The 19,710-nt window shown below is 41.5% G+C and overlaps 2 protein-coding genes across 5 annotated transcripts; one reads left to right on the top strand and one right to left on the bottom strand.

Moving 5' to 3' along the window:
* Positions 1 to 1,747: 1,747 nt before the first annotated feature.
* On the top strand, positions 1,748 to 13,007 carry LOC138405877 (chitin synthase chs-1-like). Its single transcript, XM_069516106.1, has 22 exons — positions 1,748 to 1,860; positions 2,525 to 2,660; positions 3,144 to 3,332; positions 3,432 to 4,311; positions 4,453 to 4,636; positions 4,906 to 5,001; positions 5,377 to 5,538; positions 5,625 to 5,799; positions 6,050 to 6,151; positions 6,244 to 6,385; positions 6,835 to 7,035; positions 7,806 to 7,921; positions 8,564 to 8,732; positions 9,095 to 9,274; positions 9,356 to 9,634; positions 9,977 to 10,157; positions 10,312 to 10,349; positions 10,600 to 10,664; positions 10,957 to 11,067; positions 11,182 to 11,396; positions 11,550 to 11,628; positions 11,931 to 13,007. Exons 1-22 carry the CDS (start codon positions 1,835 to 1,837, stop codon positions 12,015 to 12,017), a joined length of 3,813 nt encoding a protein of 1,270 aa, XP_069372207.1. The 5' UTR covers positions 1,748 to 1,834; the 3' UTR covers positions 12,018 to 13,007.
* Positions 13,008 to 14,485: 1,478 nt separating this feature from the next.
* Positions 14,486 to 19,624, bottom strand: LOC109641315 (fMet-Leu-Phe receptor-like). Of its 4 annotated transcripts, XM_069516128.1 has the most exons (4): positions 18,782 to 19,624; positions 17,880 to 17,982; positions 16,683 to 16,869; positions 14,486 to 16,530 (listed from the first exon to the last, which is right to left on the bottom strand). In XM_069516128.1, exons 3-4 carry the CDS (start codon positions 16,860 to 16,862, stop codon positions 15,637 to 15,639), a joined length of 1,074 nt encoding a protein of 357 aa, XP_069372229.1. In that variant the 5' UTR covers positions 16,863 to 16,869; positions 17,880 to 17,982; positions 18,782 to 19,624; the 3' UTR covers positions 14,486 to 15,636. The 4 variants fall into 4 exon arrangements, with proteins under 4 accessions (XP_069372229.1, XP_019961302.2, XP_069372228.1 ...); XM_020105743.2 differs by lacking the exon at positions 17,880 to 17,982 and having other exon boundaries at positions 18,782 to 19,008; XM_069516127.1 differs by having other exon boundaries at positions 16,683 to 17,982; positions 18,782 to 18,968.
* Between the last annotated feature and the right edge of the window lie 86 nt (positions 19,625 to 19,710).

The following is a 19,710-nucleotide window of genomic DNA, read 5'->3' as shown; positions in this document are numbered from 1 at the left end:
TGTTAAGAGTGTTGGTATTTCATAAATCATACTATCTGAGTCGTCGCAGTATATTTTGGATTCATTTTGTCACAGCTGGATTTCCTCTCCATATTTCTGCAGTTTTTCTAAACTATGAAACAGAGACTGGACAGTTTTTCTTTCATGTTTAACAGCAAAACAAGTGTTGGGCTGGATTCTACACAAACATGAATTCTCTGAACAACTGTTTTCCATCTGTATAAGATTCAGGTCGTGTCTGCCGCAGAGACACCTGGGAAAACGTTTTGAACCATGCATGACGTCATTTTGTGACTTCAAGACGTCACCCATCAAATGTAAAAATGAAGTCAGTCATTAATGCGATCAAAAAACGATATACAATAATTAACAGTAAAAAACCAGGTGTGGTGCAGGGCATGTTCTCAGGATCAGATTTCTGAGGCAGCGTTTGAAGGTGGGAGAAATTAAATGATACGATTTTTATAAAATAATTGGTGAAATGTGTTTTCTGTGTTTGGGTCGTCAAAGATCAAAGTGGAATCACACAACAAATGTTTTTGCTCTCAAATCTCTGAAATCCACAGTGAGAGAGTTCAACACAAATCAAGAAAACACACACAGCTTGAAAATAACTCGAGCAACTTCAGAGAACAACTTACACCTCATGCTTAGTGAGGTTACTGAAGTCTGCTCCTCGTGGACGGTGATGGAACTACAAATGCAAATTCTATTAGGTGCAGTAGACACTCCTCGACACAGAGTCACTTGTCATCAGGATATCTTGTGTACTATTTGGCCAGGATCTCCACTTCATTAGCCTGTCAACACGTTCTCTAATGCTATGACCTGACGTGTGATTAATGCATCAGCCACGACTGAACAAACAATGCAAGACAATAAATCAAAGTCCTGAAGGTTTAACCGCAGCATTACGGGAAATCTGAAAACAAAACCTAAGAAAAGAGAAACAGAGATAGAGAAGACAATGACGCTAAACATGTTGTGTAAGAGGTGCAGACTCTTTGATTCATTCCTTTTTAATGTTTCAGAAATGCTCTAAACATTAAAATACAACTCTCCATTTCTGTCTTTTCTCATCAATGTTGTAAATATTGTAATCACATGTGTCTCTCCGAGGTTTCTGTGTGTTTTCCAGTTTTTGAGGGTTAAAGGTTCAGTGTGTAGAATTTAGTGATATCTAGTGTTGAAGTGTGCAGCTGAACACCCCCCCCCCTTCCAAACATGAGAAAGTGCCTGTGGTAGCATAGAAACTCAAGAGTTGTTCAGTTTTAGAGAGGACCCCCTCGATCTAAATAAAAGTATTTAAATATAAAGTATTTCAATATAAAGAGTCTTTTCTCGGGTAAAGAAAACTACACTTCATACAACTGAGATGAAACGAACTCATCACGAGGATGATTCTCCATTAAATTTCTACCAACAGTTCCCTTTCACCTAAATCTTACACACTGGACCTTTAAGGGCAGATCCTCAAGCCCTTTGAGGCAAATTGTGATTTGTGATTATTGTCTATAAAAAATTAAATTGAGTTGATTTTTTTGGGCATTTCAAGGGATCAAGGACATGTAAGAAGAAGAAGATCATTCTTTCCTGTCTCAAAATTAAATCCCATGAGAGGGACAAGCTAATTATGAATTAATTCCGATACCGGTCACCTGTACCAGCAGCAGCAGCAGCAGCAGGTTTGGGGTGTTGGCTTTTAATGACAGGTTATCAGCTGTCATGACGCTGGAATCTGGATGGGGACAAAACATGTTCCGTACAATGTCATCTTCACTGAAGCTGCCACACAAAGACATACAAGACACAGAGACACCAACGAGTCACAAACATGGATGAAGACAGAAGCTTGCCCAAGTGAGTACAAAAACTTTTTTATATTTAAAACTCAAGTATGTATGACATCATTTATTATATATTAACTCTCTGTATAACTATGTTGTAAATTGTAGATGTTATTATACAAAGTAGTTGTTAATTGACAAATTAAGTGAGTCACCTCTTATTATTTAGCCCTCTTACAATCTCTTGAAGCAGAAAATGAAAAGATAATTTATCATTGTTCAATCAATTTAAGATGTGAGTAAAACATTTATTTTATAAACTTTCTCGTATAAAGGAAAAACTCTGTTTCACTAGATTTCCTTTTTAAAATGCATTATTCAATGAATCTATATTTTCGTTTCATACACATATTTACAAGTTTGCAGTAAATGTTTTGTTGAATGAAGTATTTATTTTCACATTTTATGGCTGGTCAGTTTTCCCTTTGTCCTCTTGAAGCTTCAGCTTGTGGTCGTAGCTGGTAAATTATTTTCTGATCACATCTTGGTGCCGACTGACAAAGAACGTGTTGGACATGTTTAGACTGATACAATCATACTGAAATTAATTTCTAACATTTTACAATAAGAAGAAAATGCAGTTAAAACAAAAGTTCGACCCTGCTCTGTCTTCTCCTGAATCAGATGAAATTCCCTCAGACTTTTTTTTGTCTGATTATTTTCGTGTCGTTGTTCAGGAGGCCATGGGACACCTGTCGAGAGCTTCCCATCATCGAAGACGAGCAAACTCCCTGGAAACAGATCAAACTACTGAGGTTCATCTGTCTGAGTGTAGTGGCTGTGTTCGTGTTCGGGTTGGCGCTCTGTAGCAAGGTTCGTTACCTGTTCATATACTTTTACGTATTTTCCTGCTGTGGACAAAAATATATTTTCCAGTTACAAATATGAAATCGTCTTTGGTTGTGCTTTGGGATTGTTATTTAAACTGAATTCAGGTTTGCAGCTGGACTGTTGTCGGCACAGATATGAACTTTTATCTTTTTCATGAAAGAAGAAATTCAAGTGTTCGACTGTGGCTTTTTTAACAAGTGCAATAACATCTCTACTTTATTTACAAATGAGTCACTTTAACAAGGTCCAAAGATTTTGTGTCTTTGTGCAAAAATATCTAAAATGTTGAGTGAAACCTGAGTTCAGCAGTACGCACCAAGACTGCTGCTTATTCTTGGTCAGAGTTAACTTGTTTATTTGGTATTTGTACTCAAATACTTTAGGTACACGAAGTTCACTTTCTGTAATAACATGTTCTTCATTTCATAAAGCGCTAATCTGTCTCGTCTCCACTTTGCTCCACAGACGTCTTTCCTAATTCTCATCACGTTATCAAATGAAGGCACTCAAACCCTCTCATCAGAGCACAAACCCGTCGCTCTGCTGTGTATCGGCTGCTCTCTCATCGCCCCCAGTGTCCTTCTATTTATCAAGACCCTGTGGAAGGCCTGCTACAAGACGTCAAAGCTGCCAGGAAAGAAAACTATTGCTCTGGTAAGATGAGAGTCAACACCTGAGCATCTGATCTCTGATGCCTCTGACGGATCCTGGCTGGTATCAGTGTTGTTGAATTTCCTCTTTTCTCCTCTTCAGGTTCTGTTCTTTGAGTTTCTCGTGTCAGTGGGAGCAGCGATTCTCACCATGGTGGCGATGCCGCACTTGGACATCGTCACCAACGTGACGATACTGAACGGTGTAGCCGTCCTCTCTTCGCTGCTACAGGTGACCGCTCAGTGCACAGCCAAGGAGAGGAACCACCTCCTGCTGCCGTCCATCACCGCCTTCCTCCTCATTCTGCTGGGTTACATCCTCTTCCTTGTCTTGTACATCATGAAAGATCCGACCGACATCAAGATGCTAACTTGGGTGGGTCTGGCTGTCGGTGCGTCCTTCTTGGTGTCCTTCAACTGGTGGGAGAACTACTTCAGATTGATCAGCAAGGACAGCAGCTCCGTCTTCCTCAAGGATCTTTGTAAAGACGTAGCAAGGTGTCAGAACATCCTGCACCTGTTGTCCAGCGTGCTCAGGGTCGCAGTGACCGCCTGTGTGCTCGGAGCCTACGTCCCTCTGGCCAAAATGGACTGGGACATCGTGAGGTCCATCCCGAGTCGTGAGACCAGGGTTATAGTCATCACCATCGGGGTCCAGCTGATCTCCTCAGCGCTCTGCAACTGGTTTGCGGTTGCCGCCTGCAAGATGCACGCCATGCGACGATGCTTCATCCTGCCTTTGTACCTGGCCTCTCTGGCTGTCATGGCTCTGCTCGTCGTCCCCGTCATCGTTTACTACCAAGAGTACAGAGTCAGTCAGAATGGAACCGCAGGCATCAACTTCACCAGCTACTGCGACGTGGTTGTGAATGGAACGAACCGAAACCTGAATGGCAGCGTGTTCCCACAGCTGGTTCTAGATGTTACACACACCCTGTGCTTCCTGGACATGTCCAAAATAACCGACATTGGCTTACTGACAGGTAATGAACCCACAGTGTCACTTTTACTGTGTCTCACATACTCCAGGTTGTCCACTTCTTTATTTTCCTGTTGCATTGGATTATGGGAGACAAAATAACTGATTTTCCTCTTAATCCTTTCACCCCTCCCCCCGCCCTCAGGGTCAGCGGTGTCCTGGTGGCTCGGCCTCCTGTTGGCGACGCTTCACCTCTGGTACCTCAGTCTGTATCGCCTCCAGAGGACCCAAGACCTGTTCATCCGGAGACTGTATGAGGGAGCGTTCATAGAGCAGTCGCTGCTTCTCAACATGCGTTTCGACATCCAGATGAAAGACAGACGCAAGCAGTGAGTGTGTGAGGGTTTAACACTGAAGGGCTCAGGGCAAAACATTCGCAGAATCATATGTTTAAAGAATCCCAAGCTTGAAAAGACAGAATCACTAAACAACTAAAAAACTCACAATACAATAATTAATTATATACATCTCTTTTAATTATTAATATTATTTGTTTGTTTTCAAACTTATCAGAAAAGTCAAATCTGGGTCCTGGGATCTGGAGCCGAGGAATACATGTCTTAATAAATTAAATCAAACGATTGAAAATCATTTACAGATTCAAACCACTGGAGCCTGTCAAAGTTTTCCTCTGTGCGACGATGTGGCACGAGACCTACGACGAGATGATGAAGATGATCATTTCTATATTTCGGTGAGTTTCACATGAAGCACTATAACTTGTTTAGTAGCTTGGTTGTCGCTGACGTGCGTGAAGGTTCTAGTTTTTCTGACAAATGTCTCATGTGAAGACAAGATGACTGAACTGCCGAAGGCTGGGGACTCTAGAGGAAGCATACATTTGGATTTGTTGCTCAATGGCACTTCAGTTTAACACTTGCCCTTCACATGGACCGTACAGACTAAAGCATGACTATCCTGACACTTATACCGGACGATAGAATTCAGATTCATCAGAGTTTTGAATTCTTGGGGGAATTAAGCAAAATAACTCTGTTGCAGTGAAACTACCTTCAAGTCCAGAGTGATATATTTCTAATTGAACTTCAACTTTGTTGTGACTCCTCAGACTGGACCAGTACAGGCCGAAGAAGGAAGGACAAACCACTGATGTGACTTTTGAAAGCCACATCTACTTTGACGATGCCTTCAGAGATGTTCCCGGGAGTGAAGGGCGCCACGTCAACGAATACGCAGAGATGCTTGTGGAAATCATCAGAGAAGTTTACAGGTAAAATAAGTGAAACTCTGAGAGTTGATCTCTGCCAGTGTCACATGTTCAGACGCTATGAAGTATCTCTTATTTTCTGTCGTCAGCATCTTCATGAACATCGATAACAGCCACTTCACAAAGCAGCAGCAGGTCCCGGATCAGGCGCTGGTGAGGACGCCGTACGGAGGGCGTGTGGTGGTCACCATGCCTCATGGGAACAGTCTAGTGGTTCATTACAAGGACAAACATCTCATCCGACACAAGAAGAGATGGTCTCAGGTGGGACGACTACACAACACTGGTTTATTATCTCAGTTTTAAACTTTAGGGGCTTAAAAATGTTGGTTCTGGCTTCAACCCCTTTGGAAAATTGTCAGGATCACATTTGTGCTGTGAGATAAATAGAATTGAGGTAATGTGAAGACTTCAATAAGTGGATGATAACATGAAAAATAATAATATTCCATTACCATTGGAAATGAACGTTTGCTTGAATATGTGTGTCTGAATATTATTTGACGTTCTCCAGGTCATGTACTTGTACTACCTCTTGGGCTGGAAAGTCGCGACCAATTACTACAAGAGGTTGGAGAAAGGAGAGGACGAGGCTGAGCTAAAAATAGAGTTTCAGGTGAGACGAGGGAAACGATGCAGAAAGTGTCAGTATAGATTATGTTTCTCTGTTAAAAGTATCTGAATATGAAACTGTTTGTGTTCCACCAGAAAGAGAAGCACAACACCTACCTCCTGGCCTTGGATGGGGACACTGACTTCCAGCCGGCTGCTGTGATGCTGCTCATCGACCGTTTGAAGATGTACTCGCTGGTCGGGGCGGCGTGCGGTCGGATCCACCCCACGGGATCAGGTTGGTATGGGGTTGATATGTGCACTTGACCAATGATGCTCAAAAGGATCAAACCCAAACTGATCAGAAACATCAGTGTGATGAGAACAACCTACAAGTGACTGAAATCATCTTGGAGAATAATTTAATTTGACGTGTAGCATTATTATACTGCAGCCAGCCGCCAGGTGGCGATCACTGTTGGGGGGGATTTCATGTCGTCCATCTTTATATGTGAGACCGATCAGCAGATCACAATCTTCCACCTTTGCAGCTCATAAAAATATTAGTTTTTGAATAAAAAAATTAATTGTAAGACAATATTGTTAGTTCTTGTAAAAGCTTCTTTGGAGCAAAATATTCGGTTGAATGTAAAAGTTTATCGATATTTTTAAATGAATGATTTATTAGGATGATACAACCCAGCGCCACAGAGGCAGGTTAATATCAGTTCTGTGTTTCCTCGGCAGGTCCCATGGTGTGGTACCAGAAGTTTGAGTACGCAGTGGGTCACTGGCTTCACAAAACAGCCGAGCACGTGTTCGGCTGCGTGCTCTGCAGCCCCGGGTGCTTCAGTCTGTTCAGAGCGTCGGCGCTAATGGACGACAACGTGATGAAAAAATACACCATGAAGGCCTCAAGGGCGCAACACTACATCCAGTGCGACCAAGGTAAGAAATCAGCGGCTGCCTCTGGTCACTGGACACAGAAACTGAACTGTAGTTTGGGTTTACTGGGAGACACATCAGTAAAAGTCTCTGCTTCAGTGGGGAAGTTTTCTTTAGTTTAACTAGTTACAGTTAAACTGACCAAACTGATCAGGAGTCAGCTGATTCAGCTAATTCTGACATAACCTCAATAAAATACAGTACGATACAATACAAGTGTCTTTAACTTAATTGAACTATTAAGTTAAGTTTAATTGAACAATTAAGTTGTAAATACATTGTTAAGTTGTTAAATAAGTTGTTAAATAAGTTGTTAATTTGTTAAATAAGATGTTAATTTGTTAAATAAGATGTTAAATCAGTTCTTAAATAAGTTTTATAGTTGTTAAATAAGTTGTGAAGTTGTTAAATACGTAGTTGAGTTGTTAGATAAGTTGTTGAGTTGTTGGATTAGTTGTTATGTCAACTGTTGCCACCACCTCCACTGCTACAAGGCGTGTTTGTCGTGTTCCATTACGTGTCAGAGCTCGTCATTTGGAATGTGTGTCTGATGTTTCCAGAAACTGAAACTTAACTACTTTACTTTTATTTATGTGAATGCACAGTCTGAACATTGTTCATCATTTTGGTTCTTAGAGACTAATTTGAAGATTTGAATGAAGTGGTTTGGTGTCACGTGCAGATTTGGTTTTCCTGGGGCCCCTGAAGTCCCTTGAATCCCTGCAGGTAAACTGTTCACCACTGCCTAACAGCCTCTGTACTGGTTTGTGCAGGTGAGGACCGCTGGCTCTGCACTCTGCTGCTGAAACAGGGATGGAGAGTGGAGTACAACGCTGCCTCCGACGCTTACACCAACGCACCTGAGGAGTTTAAAGAGTTCTACAACCAGGTGATTGGAACTGCAAGGAAATCGTATCTAATTCAGGTTTTTACTCCGCACGGCTTGGAGCCAGACACGTGCAGCTCTTCACGCTTATCACAGATCAGCTGTAGCCTGCATGTGTCCGAGCTGCACCCCCTGTCTGAAAATAACCCAAGTCTATTATTTATTTTATTTCCGTGTCATAATATGAAAAAGTCAAACCATCAATTATCTCTATTGTCCAATTAATCACTGTGTTGTGTTGGTGATTATTATGATTAGGTGTCAAACAAGTTTTCATGCTTCAAAAACATTTCTTAGTGACTCAGTGAAGCGTAAGCCTCAAAGCGAGTTACAGGTTTGTAGCTCTATTGGTTTCTGTTCAGCGGTTGACAAAGCCGGTCCTTCAGGGAAAATTAAAGTGACTGTGCATTTCATTTTTGGGGAATCTTCTCTAAAAACATTTCTCAAGACTGATTTAAAAAACACTGTTTGTCCAGTTCTGCACGAAACTGTCGTGAATCTTTCTTGGATCAAGTCCCATTCTTCCACCAAAGTGTTTTTTTCCAGTGGCTGTTACGTAATCCTGCCGACAAACAAACAACCAGAGGAGTGAAATAATATTCTGATTATTACTGGAAACACGTAACACTTATTTGCCACCATCAGCGCCGTCGATGGGCACCGTCCACCATGGCGAACATCATGGACTTGTTGGGCTCCGCATCCCTGGTCGTCAACAGGAACCCGTCCATGTCCAGACCGTACATGCTCTACCAGCTCTTCAGCTTGGCCTCGTCCATCCTGGCTCCGTCCACCGTCATTCTCATGATCTCAGGTCAGGTTTGCTTCTCTGCTGCTTTTAATACGAGAAGAACTAATGGAAAAAGGAAACACGACCCTTAAGGACATTTTAAACAAAATCAAGACGAAGACATCAACCAGGTGACAGCGTCATCATGATCATTGTTTCTGGAGATTATGTTGTTGAGTTTGTTCAAATTGGTGAAAGTTATTTTCTTCAATAAGATAAAATAAAAATTGATAAGACAAGTTGTGATACAATGCAATACAATACGAGAAGATACGCAACAATATTAGATTAGATATTATATGATTACATGTTACACAATAAGATTCAACACAATTTGACACAATACAATACGATAAGATAAGATTCGTGTTCTGTTTACGTCTCAGGTAGTTTGACCGTGCTGCTCGACATTCATCCCAACGCTGCTCTGGTGTTGGCTGTGATACCTCCCGCCATCTTCCTCTTTGTCAGCTTCAAGATCAAGTCCGACACGCAGATTTTCATTGCAGCGATCATGAGCACCCTGTACGCCTTCCTCATGGTGATCACAACCATCTTCCTAGTCGGTATGTCACACGCAAACTCTGCAGAAACCAGAAAAAGATTTCTTGCTTCCGAATCTCATTTTCCATCTACTGATGCTTCAGGCAACATGGTGAAGGAAAATACCATCCTGACACCCAGCAGCCTCTTCATGGTCTCCCTCATCTGCTTCTACCTCACCACTGCACTCCTGCATCCCCAGGAGGTCGGCCTGGTGGCCTACGGTTTGCTCTACATCATCTGCATCCCCAGCGCCTACCTGCTGCTGGCCATTTACTGCATGGTCAACATGAACAACGTGTCCTGGGGCACCCGTGAGACGACGTCACCTGCAGCCGCCGCCGCTCCTGCAGCCGCACCTCCGCAGACTATGACACGGAAGGGTAAGCAGTAATTAAAGTGTTGAAAGACAGATTCCTGTGCATGCATTTGTTTCGAGATGGTATTTATGAAGACAACCACCATTTTTCACATGCTCGGCCTCACTGAGCCAATCATTGTACCTGTTTGCGTGAACTCCAGCACATCGGTTATATCACTAATCTTATCAGTTAACCTGATTTTGAAACCATCAGAATAGAACCAGCTGTTCTAAAGTTGAAGGTTATCGGTTGTTAACGTTTCCAAAATAGAAAAAAAAACTTTGTTCTTTAAATTCTGCTTATAATTTTAACCAGTGGCACAATTCTGCTCCAATGACCTGGAAATGATTTTCACATTTGCAGTTAAAAGCAAATTCATCGAGTTCTTCTCGTGGGTGAAGTGCTGCAGAAGAGACAGTCGGAGTGGCAGCGCAGCGGAGGTGACTGTCAGCCGGGAGAATCTGGCCCCCGCAGCAGCGCAGCCCGAAACCGGGCCTCAAAACACAATCGTGGAGGAGGAGCACATTCCAGTGGGGGAGCAGAGGTAACAGCCGTCTCTGACCCGATCGTGAGAAACATGAATGAAAACCATGTTGAACTGAAAGAGTCTGAAATGGTTCAGTGGGTTTAGGGTTTGTTTGGTTGGTTGTTGCATTCACTGTTCATTCCTAACTTTTTTGTCCCTTATTTTGTTGTAGACAGGAGGTGGTGCCTGTGATCCCCTGCCCTCACCAGTGTGAGTAAAAAAAAAGAAGAAATTGACAAATCTACGGAACCCCTGAAGGGTCAAAGTGAGATATTTTTCTTGAGGATTATTTTTTGCACTCTTTGCGACAGTGTTGCATGAACACTTACGAGAGAACAAAAATCAAAGTGCGAGGCAGTTGAAGGTTAATCCTCAGAAAAAATTCCCCGTGACCCTTCAGGGACGACGTACGTTTTCAAACATTTTCACTAATACTTCGCTGCGTCGCTCTTTGCTCCAGCTTGGGTCTCACAGCTGCAGAGTTTGTCTGATGACATGCGGCTGCGAGAGGAAACACTGGATCAGGTGATTATTTCTTCACTTTGTAGAAAAGATGTTTGAATAAAACTGAACCTGAACACAAGTACAGTGACACTGATTGTTTCACTCTTTAAAACAGGTATTTGTGGAGTACAGTGTTTACTCTGTGGAACTTGATTACAACACGATGAACGTTCTATTTCTCACTTTAATTGTATCCAGACAGTCATTTTCATTCATCACTCATATAATTAGAAGATATTAATACTTCCTTGTATAATTTTGGACTCGGCGTCGGTTGTTTTTTTACTGAAGGAGTTTCTTTATTTCTCTGCAGGAGGAAGCCACTTTCTTCCAACAGCTCACAAAAAAATACCTGGAGCCTCTTCCTGAGAACAAGAAGAAGCAGAGTGAAATGGCCGATAACCTCAGAGATCTGAGGAACAAGGTACAGACTTCTCTCAGATGTTAAATCCCATAGTAATGCTGTTTGTGCAATATTACGATCATATGATATTATGAGAGATGAAACTCAATCAGTTTTTCTTCACCTCGCCCTCAGATGAGCTTCATCTACTTCCTGTGCAACGCCTTCTGGCTCTTAGCGACCTTCACCCTCCAGTTCTCAGAGAGCCACATCTTCATCTCGGTGCCGAAGCTCGACAGCAACATGCAGTTCACAGGAGAGTACCTCTACATCGACCCGCTGGGCTTCATGTTCATTCTGTCCTTCGCATTGCTGGTGGTCATCCAGTTCTTCGCCATGCTGTACCACAGGTAGCCAATCAGATCAGCCGGATTTTTACTTTCTTAAAACTTAAAAGAAGTTTGACGTGTGGACAAAGAAATGACTCAGCAGGTTGGATGGAATCAGAAACGTTTTCTTATCTTGTCGATATGAACTCTGTAAAACTTTTTTTTTTTTAACAGGATTTGCACCCTGATCCATTTTGTGGCCTTTCTGGACACAGAGTCCAAGAGAGAAAGAAGAAATCAGCAAGTTAAAGAGGTACAAACACACAACTGATATATCACTACTATTATTATTACTACTGCTGCTATTATCACGAATATTTCTACCTCATTCTGCGTCTCCTGTTAGAAATGTGTCCTGAGTGACACATGTTAAACACGTTATTCCTTGTGTCATTATCAGAACATTACTGACACAAAGATTGAGATCGGAGCTCTAAGGGACAATTATCATGTTAATACCAGCGTCATACCGCACCCTTCTGATAAAACTTTCATAATGTGTAGACTCCAGGCGTGGTCGCGCTGCTAAGTACTAATCATCTGAATTCCCTGCAGGTCAACGGAGATGAAAGTGAAGACATCGACAAGGTTTCGTTTCCAAGTTTGCTCTACGGAGACATCCGCAGTGGAACTCTGGTGTAAACGAAGACTATCCACTGTCTCATTGAAATGATTTTAATAGAGTTTAAGATACTTCTAAAACCTTTTAACGACCCAGAGACACAACACTACTTCAGAAAATGATTGTTCGGTGTGTGTGTGTGTGTGTGTGTGAGAGACAGTTTAGACTCATTACTTTAAGATGAAAACATGATTGATATTTGATTTAAATATAAAATTAATGTCAGGTTAAATATTACATTTTTAATTCATTCATTTATTCATAGCACAGCTGTACTTTAATCCTGGTTCAGTAAATTACTGTTTTTATTTATATTGTTTGATATAATTTACTTGAATTTCATGCATTCTAAATGTATAATTTTTAAATTCTTTTTACCTGTTTCTATGACACTGATGATTTTTCAGAAAGCTGTGCTCACTACAAGCCAAATTCTGTCATCGAAGAACTTTCTTTACATTTATCAACTCACTTTAAAAGTGTGTCTGAAGTTGTATGCCAGTGCATTGTGGGATATTTCTCACTGAAATGCATCCTGGGACTCAGGGATTGACTTCAAATATTAAAAAACACAAGAAAAGTCACTGCAGTTTCATTTTCTACGCCATCTCACGATGATTTGAACAAGAAGAAGAAATCAAATCTGTTCCTCTTGCCAGTTGTGACTTTACCATTTGACTTTGTCGAATGAAGCATGTGCAGAGTTTGTTTTCACCAGTGAGATTTACATACATGAGGATTTTACAACACATCAACTCCGAGCGTTTCATTTTCAGAATTACAAACTTTAAACTCACAGAAATATTTCTTGGAGTGAAGGAGACGCTATTTTGATTTGATTTGATTTGATTTAATTATTTGCGCAATGAAACAAAATAAGAGGAACTGAAGAGAAAGAATCGTGTGTGTGAAAAACCAGATCAGAAATTACCAATTAACCATAGCTTTAAATATGTATTTTTTACATTTTTGCACGAAATAAAACCCGCTTGATGTTGCTGTTTCAAGAATCTTTGACATTCACCAGTTTATTCTTCCCAAACGTGATAATCTGCTGCTTTTTCTGTTTCACATGATCATAGATATAATGTTTTTGGACACACATCATTGAAAAGTAATGATGGGCTTGTTCCACGACCTTTTGAAAGGTTATAGAACAAAGCAACAATCAACAAAAGGTTGGGTTCGCTTGAGTTTTCCAAAACGTAATTATATGTGTTAAATAGCAGCAGGAGGTGAGAACAGAGTTCAACAGCTCACATAGGTTAATGTACATCCAGGAGTTCAACAGCTCAGTAAAATCTGATCTTGGCAGCCTGACTCAACCATTCCTCTCTCCACTGCCATGCCAAGTTCTAATTATTGTATTAACATTTTAATTGTGCGTTGGTGTTTGTTCCTGCGTGAATTCAGTGAATGATTGACAGACGGACTTCGTCGCGATGCAAGATGCTCGTCAACATTGTGGAATCTGTTTGTGTGCGTGCGTGTTGTCTCCACGTTATTCTGAAGAATCTCTGAAACTTGAGAAAAGATGTTAAGTCCATCAAAATGGTTTTAGTTTTTGGTACAAATCCTTATTTCTTTAAACCTTTTCTTAACATTCTCACTTCCTGAATTGACGGATTACAGGACTTACTTATTTCTGTGTTTTTCATGCAGAGCTGCGTTGTGTCATGCTATCTGGGTTTCACGGAAATTCAGATGCAATGGTAACTTTTATTTTGTTTTCCTGTTGCAATTAAATCTTCACATTTTCACAAGTTTCAAATGAAACCTGGTGTTGGGCTGGGACATGAAAGTTTGGTTCGGATCTGCAACCAGGAATTTCTTTTTTATGGATTTTCTTGTTGGTTCTCAGGGATTCATTCATGGATCTGTTTGAAAAGTGATATCTACATTTATATATGATGTAGATATATGAGAGTGTGGTGCAGTTTGATTGAATTTCAGAATCAGTTCTTCTGACTGACTTTAGTTTTAAAATGTTTCTGTTACTGAAACTTATAATACGACGGTTTCACAACCTCTTAAGTCATCCAGTTACTAGTGAGACGATCACATCCTCTTTTCTTTCTGTTTATATCACGTCACACAGCCTGGACACTGAGAATAACCTCATTAGAAAGATAGATAGCTTAGTTTATTCATCCCAAAAGGGAAATTAGGTAATTATATTATTTATATTTATTTATATGATATAGGTGTTATAGGTTTTTCTATAGCGAAAAGATAAACACGTTTTTGCAATTTTCATGAGAACGAGCTAAAGTTGACATATTTTTTTATGGAGATGTTTAGTTTGAATACAGTATAACTTTATATTCCAGTTTAACACTCAGTCATTGTGGCCCACCAATAACTGTGCTGCAGCCTTAAGAGTTTAAACACAACTTTAAAATCAACATGTCTCTTTTCGGCAGTTCCTTTATAATCTTATAACAGTTTTTTTACAAAGAGATACAACATAAAATAAAACTCACAGGAATTAGAAAAAAAAAAGAAAATCCATATTTTATTTATAAGTTTAAATTCATGATATTCACCATGTGACTGCGGCTGAGAAACACCATCAATCTGAAGCAGTGAGTTGAACCAGCGTCACTGTGCAGACACGTCTCCTGCTGATGTGTGAGTCACCTGCAGAGCACTTGTGTGTTTTATGAGCCGGTCCATAAGAATCAAGCTTCTACTCTACGTGTCCTGTAAAGACGCAGCTGGAAGTCAGTGACACACGCAGTCGAGGAAACGCTCCCGATGGCAGAAAATGAAAATATACATAAATTAAAATGAACCCTTGAGCGTCGGGATCAGAGTTCCAACTGTGTTTCACTTCCCCTCACCGTCCGTCTCTGTCTCCAGACTCAGTTCCACTTTTCATCCAACATTTTAATCACAGGAAAATCTGAACGAATAAGAACATGTGGCATCACTGTGAGGGTCAGCTGTCTGAAGAGGTCGAGCAGGAAGTACCAATACTTCTGTAAAGTTAAGTAAAGTAGATATTTCAGGTATCTTTATTTATGATTTTCTACCTGCCACATTTGAACACAAATATCTGAACTATCAAAAACGCTCCATCACAACTTTCACAATCTGTCGGTATGAATACAGATTATTTTTATAAACACGATCTCTACATGACACATCGATGTATTATATGGTTATTTTCTATTATTAGAAAAATCTGTCGATGGTTTTCATTGTCACCTCCGCCAAAGAGAATATGTTTTCATCCCCCTTTCATGAACTACAAACAGGATTACACAACAACTTGTTTTCTTTTCTCTCCATCCTTTTTCAAGACGTATTTTGGGATGTTTGAACATCCGACAATTTAAGTCTGCTCATGGTGAAAAACAGCTCCTCTAGTGGACATTTCCTGAACTGTCACTGTTTCCCGATAAGTTTAAATTGTTGCCACGGTCGTTGTGTCGCAGCTGCAGGCGCAGACGATGTCCTGATTCCAAAAGTTCGATTCCCTTCTCATTTAAATTTGGTCAGATTTCCTTCAGTTTTACTCTGAAAAACATTTACTGTCGTTAAACAGAAACGTAAGAACTTTCCACTTCCTCTTCACAGTGATTTAAAACATGTCACGTGTTCGGTCTTTAAATCTGACCGATCAGTGCGAGACGTTCAAACTTTAGCTACGCCCACTGCTGCCTGACTCCTCCCCGTCACCCCGGCAGAGGTTAGTCTCGATGTCCCACTGTCGTCCAGGGAGCGGTCGTTGGACTGGGTCATCTGGCCGTCCACGTCTTCTGCCAAAGCTCTCCTGTACACCCCCGACAGACTCTGCCTGAACCGCCCCCTCACATCCAGCCCCATGCAGAAGTACAGCAGCGGGTTGATGCAGCTGTTGAAGTAGGCGATGCCCTTTGCTGCAGGATGCCATACCTTCACCACCTTGTTCTTACTGTCCACCATCTTCACCAGCTGGAGGCAGTGGTACGGAGCCCAGCACAGGAAGAACGCAATCACCAATGAGGCTAATATACGCAGAGGACGCTTTTTCCCAGACAGGCGTGTGCGGCGGATGCCAAGGCCGGCGAGGAAGTAGCACATGAGGATGACCAGGAAAGGCAGCATGAAGCCACATATGAAGCGGATGGAGTAAAGAGCCACTTTGGTGCTACTGCTGCCCTCTGACGCCTCCTTCACCTCCAGAGAACACTTGCTCAGGTTGTTCTTCCCCAGATAGACCTGTCGGTAGACGAAGTACGGAGTGCTGAGGACGATCGATGCCGCCCAGACGCAGGCGGCCACCACCCTCGCGGCCCACAGGGTGCGCCGTCTCTTGGTGAAGATGGGCAGCCAGACGCAGAGCGCTCGGTCCAGACTGATCACTGCCAGCAGGAAGACGGAGCAGAACATGTTGGCGTATTTGAAAAAGCCGTTGAACTTGCAGAGGAAGACGCCGAAGGGCCATCGGTCATAGAATAACTTCTTGATAAGGGAGAGGGTGCGTGTGAAGCAGAAGATCAGGTCGGCCATCGCCAGATTCACCAGCCACACGTTTGTGACGTTCCGCTGAAGAGGAAGAAAAGAAAAGAGGAGAAACATCAAGTTTCTCATCTGAAAGGGTCCATCTCTCTCTCTCTCTCTCTCTCTCTTTCACACGCACAAACACACTCAGCAAATTCAGATTGACGTTATAGATCAGATTCACACGTTATGTCCACCTTGAGCCTGAATCCAGCCACCCAGATCACCACGGAGTTCCCGGTGATGCCGAGCACCACAGTCAGTGTGTAGAGGACGATGCTGACGTTGTCCATGATGGCGTCGATGTCCACCGTTGTCATGTGGTCGTCCTTAGAGGACTTGAGGTTGAGGAGCGGCACAGAGGCGTTATGAGACATTGTGAGGCTGCAGACACGGAAATAAACCTCCATCATGTCAAAATACAGACATATATTCCATCCGCTCCATGTTGGTCTTATTTGTACTTTTACTATCGTGTGTTAATATCTGTATTTGTGAGAAACATTTATTTAAGATAGACTCATAGTTTTCATGTTTCTTTATTATTTTTCTTCCTCCTTATGTTTTTCACTTGCAACAATCACACACACCCACACACAGACACACACAGACACACACACACACACACACACACACACACACACACAGACACATTCTCAGACGCAATGACTCAGCTGGTACATGTACATCTGACTTGTCTACAACACACACACACACACACACCCACACACCTGTCTATATTCATGTCTATTTTCAGATGAGTCTCCTCATAAAAATAGAAGTAGAGGAAATGGGAAACAGCTGAATTTGTTCCAGTCAACAGATATTTAGTGAAACCTGAAAACATGAAACCAAAATAAACCTCTGAAAGGAACAACAGTGAGAAAAAATCCTCAAGAAGAAAAATAAATTATGTGTAAAGAGACAATTTCATACATCGAAACCGACGAATACCAGTGGAAGTAAATTCATAGAAGAACTGAGTCTAGTTTCTACAGTTTACAGAAGCTCTGGGGAAAGGGGAAATGAAGACGCTGACAAAAAACAATTCTACAGATTCTTACAAACGAAACAATAATATTAGACATGGTGTCAACGGGCTGGAGATGGACCCTTCTTCTTCTGGAGACGTTAACCAGAGGATTATTTCCCATGACCACATGGTGAAGAGGGTCAATAAACCAGAGGACTCTCTGTTAGACATTAGAGGACGATGTTTAAAAATGAAAAACAAAAACACAGAGATAATAAAGTGCAGTGGTTGAGAGGAAGTTGATCAAAATACCACAGAGAGTTATGAGCCCAACGCTGTTCGTTAAACCACAAACACAGAGTCATGTCCGCCCTGCTCCGTCTCAGTGTTACACGTGTGTGTGTGTGCACCAACAACAAACCTCCGCCTTCCACTGCGTGAGCGGCGTCACGCCACACCCTCGACTGGACTGATTTCAGATTAAATAAACTCTCCCACAGGAACGTTGTGGGACAGTATCAGCGCTGGAACATATGATATTAGAATTATAAGATGTTATATAAACATGATATAAATATAAAATATCATTATCTTCAGGCACAGACACCCGACAGCAGCAGAAAGGAGAAATATCCTGATTCCCTGAACTGAAATATTTTCACTTTATCACAGCAAAGAGTCAGATTTTGTTCTGAGCAGCTCAAAGAAAACATTGACTGAGTTTTTTTGTGTTTGCCTTTTTTTAAACTTTATTCTATGGTTAGAGTTTTTTGTCAGGGACAGTCCATATCATTTACAACACTGTAAATATTCCAGTGGTCTCACAAATCTTCCTAATTTAAGAGGTTTGGTAAAAGACCAGAACTTAATTAGTATTTTTCATAGTAAAAGAAGCATCTGAAGATGTGATGTGTTTTGGTATCACATGTTTCTTTTTAATCGTCCCTCCTGGTCCCCTTAGCCTGTGGCCCCTAAAGTCTGTTGAAACGCCCCTGATCAGCGACGATACTCAGAAAACATAGAAACTAAAACAGCGAACTTCAGTGATTCTTTCTGTTTCCTGTGACAGAAAAGATAAACCTGAACTTCAAGCAGAAATGTGCAGGTTTGCTTTGACACAACAGAACCATAGAAAAAAAAACATGATTCCACAGGTGGTTTCAAAAGTCTTTTCTCTGAGACAAGGTTTGAAAACAAAATCTCACATGTGGGTTCAAACTGCAAAATATTTAAAAAATATGAGCGTGTGTATTAATTAATATGACGATGTGATAATTATTAATATCTGTGTTAATGTTGTCACGGTTAGAAAACGTTTCTTACCTGTAGATGTTTGACTGATCTCCCAGCTCCGAGGTCAGTGTCTCAGTGGTCAGAGGCAGAAGTGAAGATGCATCTTCATGAGCTGCACACATACACACACACACACACAAACAAACACACACACACACACATACACACACACACACAAACAAACACACACACACACACACGCACACACACACAAACCCACACAGACCCTTCCTCTTTCTCCCCCTCCTTTTATTTCATGTGTGTCTGACTTCGACTTCTGCTTTTTCTGACACTCACTTTATCTCCCTGTCTCTCTCACACACGCACACACACACGCACACACACACACACAAACGGAGGTTATGAATAACATGTTTCCTCTTAACTGGGTCAAAGACCTCATAGATAATTGTCATTATTCCACAAGGAACAATCTTCCACAAACACTCACTTCCTTTTTTGGATATTTATTGATTTTATTATCAATCTGTTGCTGCTGATTCTCGGCTCCACTGTCTTTACTTTAAATCATTTTCCTTCCTTCAGTTTCGGCCAGTTCCTTGTTTCTCTGGCCCTCAGGTCACTGATGTTGACAAGGGTCATTGCAGAAATATCCTGACCACTTAGGAGGAAGTCATTCAACAGAAAGTGATTCTGTGGAAATTTACTTTTAACCAGAGTTTTTCAAAGAAAAGGCAGCAGCTGTCGTGTGCGGCTCTGAGAAGGTCTGATCTTTACGGTGAGATGGTGAGGAGCTGGTGCATCATCACTGATGGTCCTCACAAGTATATCTTAATCAAGCATGTGCACAAACTTATATTCCAGGTGTGTGTGTGTGTGACTGTGTGTGTGTGCATGAGAGAGAGAGAGAGAGAGATCCTCTCGCTTACGCTGCCCACTAGTGGCATGAAGTGAATTTGTTTTTGAGCTTTATTTGGAACTCTCTTTCATCATGAGCT

Source organism: Paralichthys olivaceus, chromosome 20 (assembly GCF_024713975.1).
Source record: "Paralichthys olivaceus isolate ysfri-2021 chromosome 20, ASM2471397v2, whole genome shotgun sequence".
NCBI lineage: Eukaryota > Metazoa > Chordata > Actinopteri > Pleuronectiformes > Paralichthyidae > Paralichthys > Paralichthys olivaceus.
Note: the sequence above shows the minus strand (reverse complement) of the source record. Positions and strands in the feature narration are given on the sequence as shown.

Coding starts and splice junctions, on each gene's coding strand:
- LOC138405877 (XM_069516106.1), top strand. CDS start 1,835: ATGGATGAAGACAGAAGCTTGCCCAA. Junction 5,539..5,624: donor ATCATCAGAGAAGTTTACAG/GTAAAATAAGTG, acceptor TTCTGTCGTCAG/CATCTTCATGAACATCGATA. Junction 5,800..6,049: donor ACAAGAAGAGATGGTCTCAG/GTGGGACGACTA, acceptor GACGTTCTCCAG/GTCATGTACTTGTACTACCT.
- LOC109641315 (XM_020105743.2), bottom strand. CDS start 18,873: ATGTGTGCAGCTCATGAAGATGCATCTTCACTTCTGCCTCTGACCACT. Junction 16,870..18,781: donor GATCAGTCAAACATCTACAG/GTAAGAAACGTT, acceptor CCGTGTCTGCAG/CCTCACAATGTCTCATAACG. Junction 16,531..16,682: donor TGGCTGGATTCAGGCTCAAG/GTGGACATAACG, acceptor CTTCCTCTTCAG/CGGAACGTCACAAACGTGTG.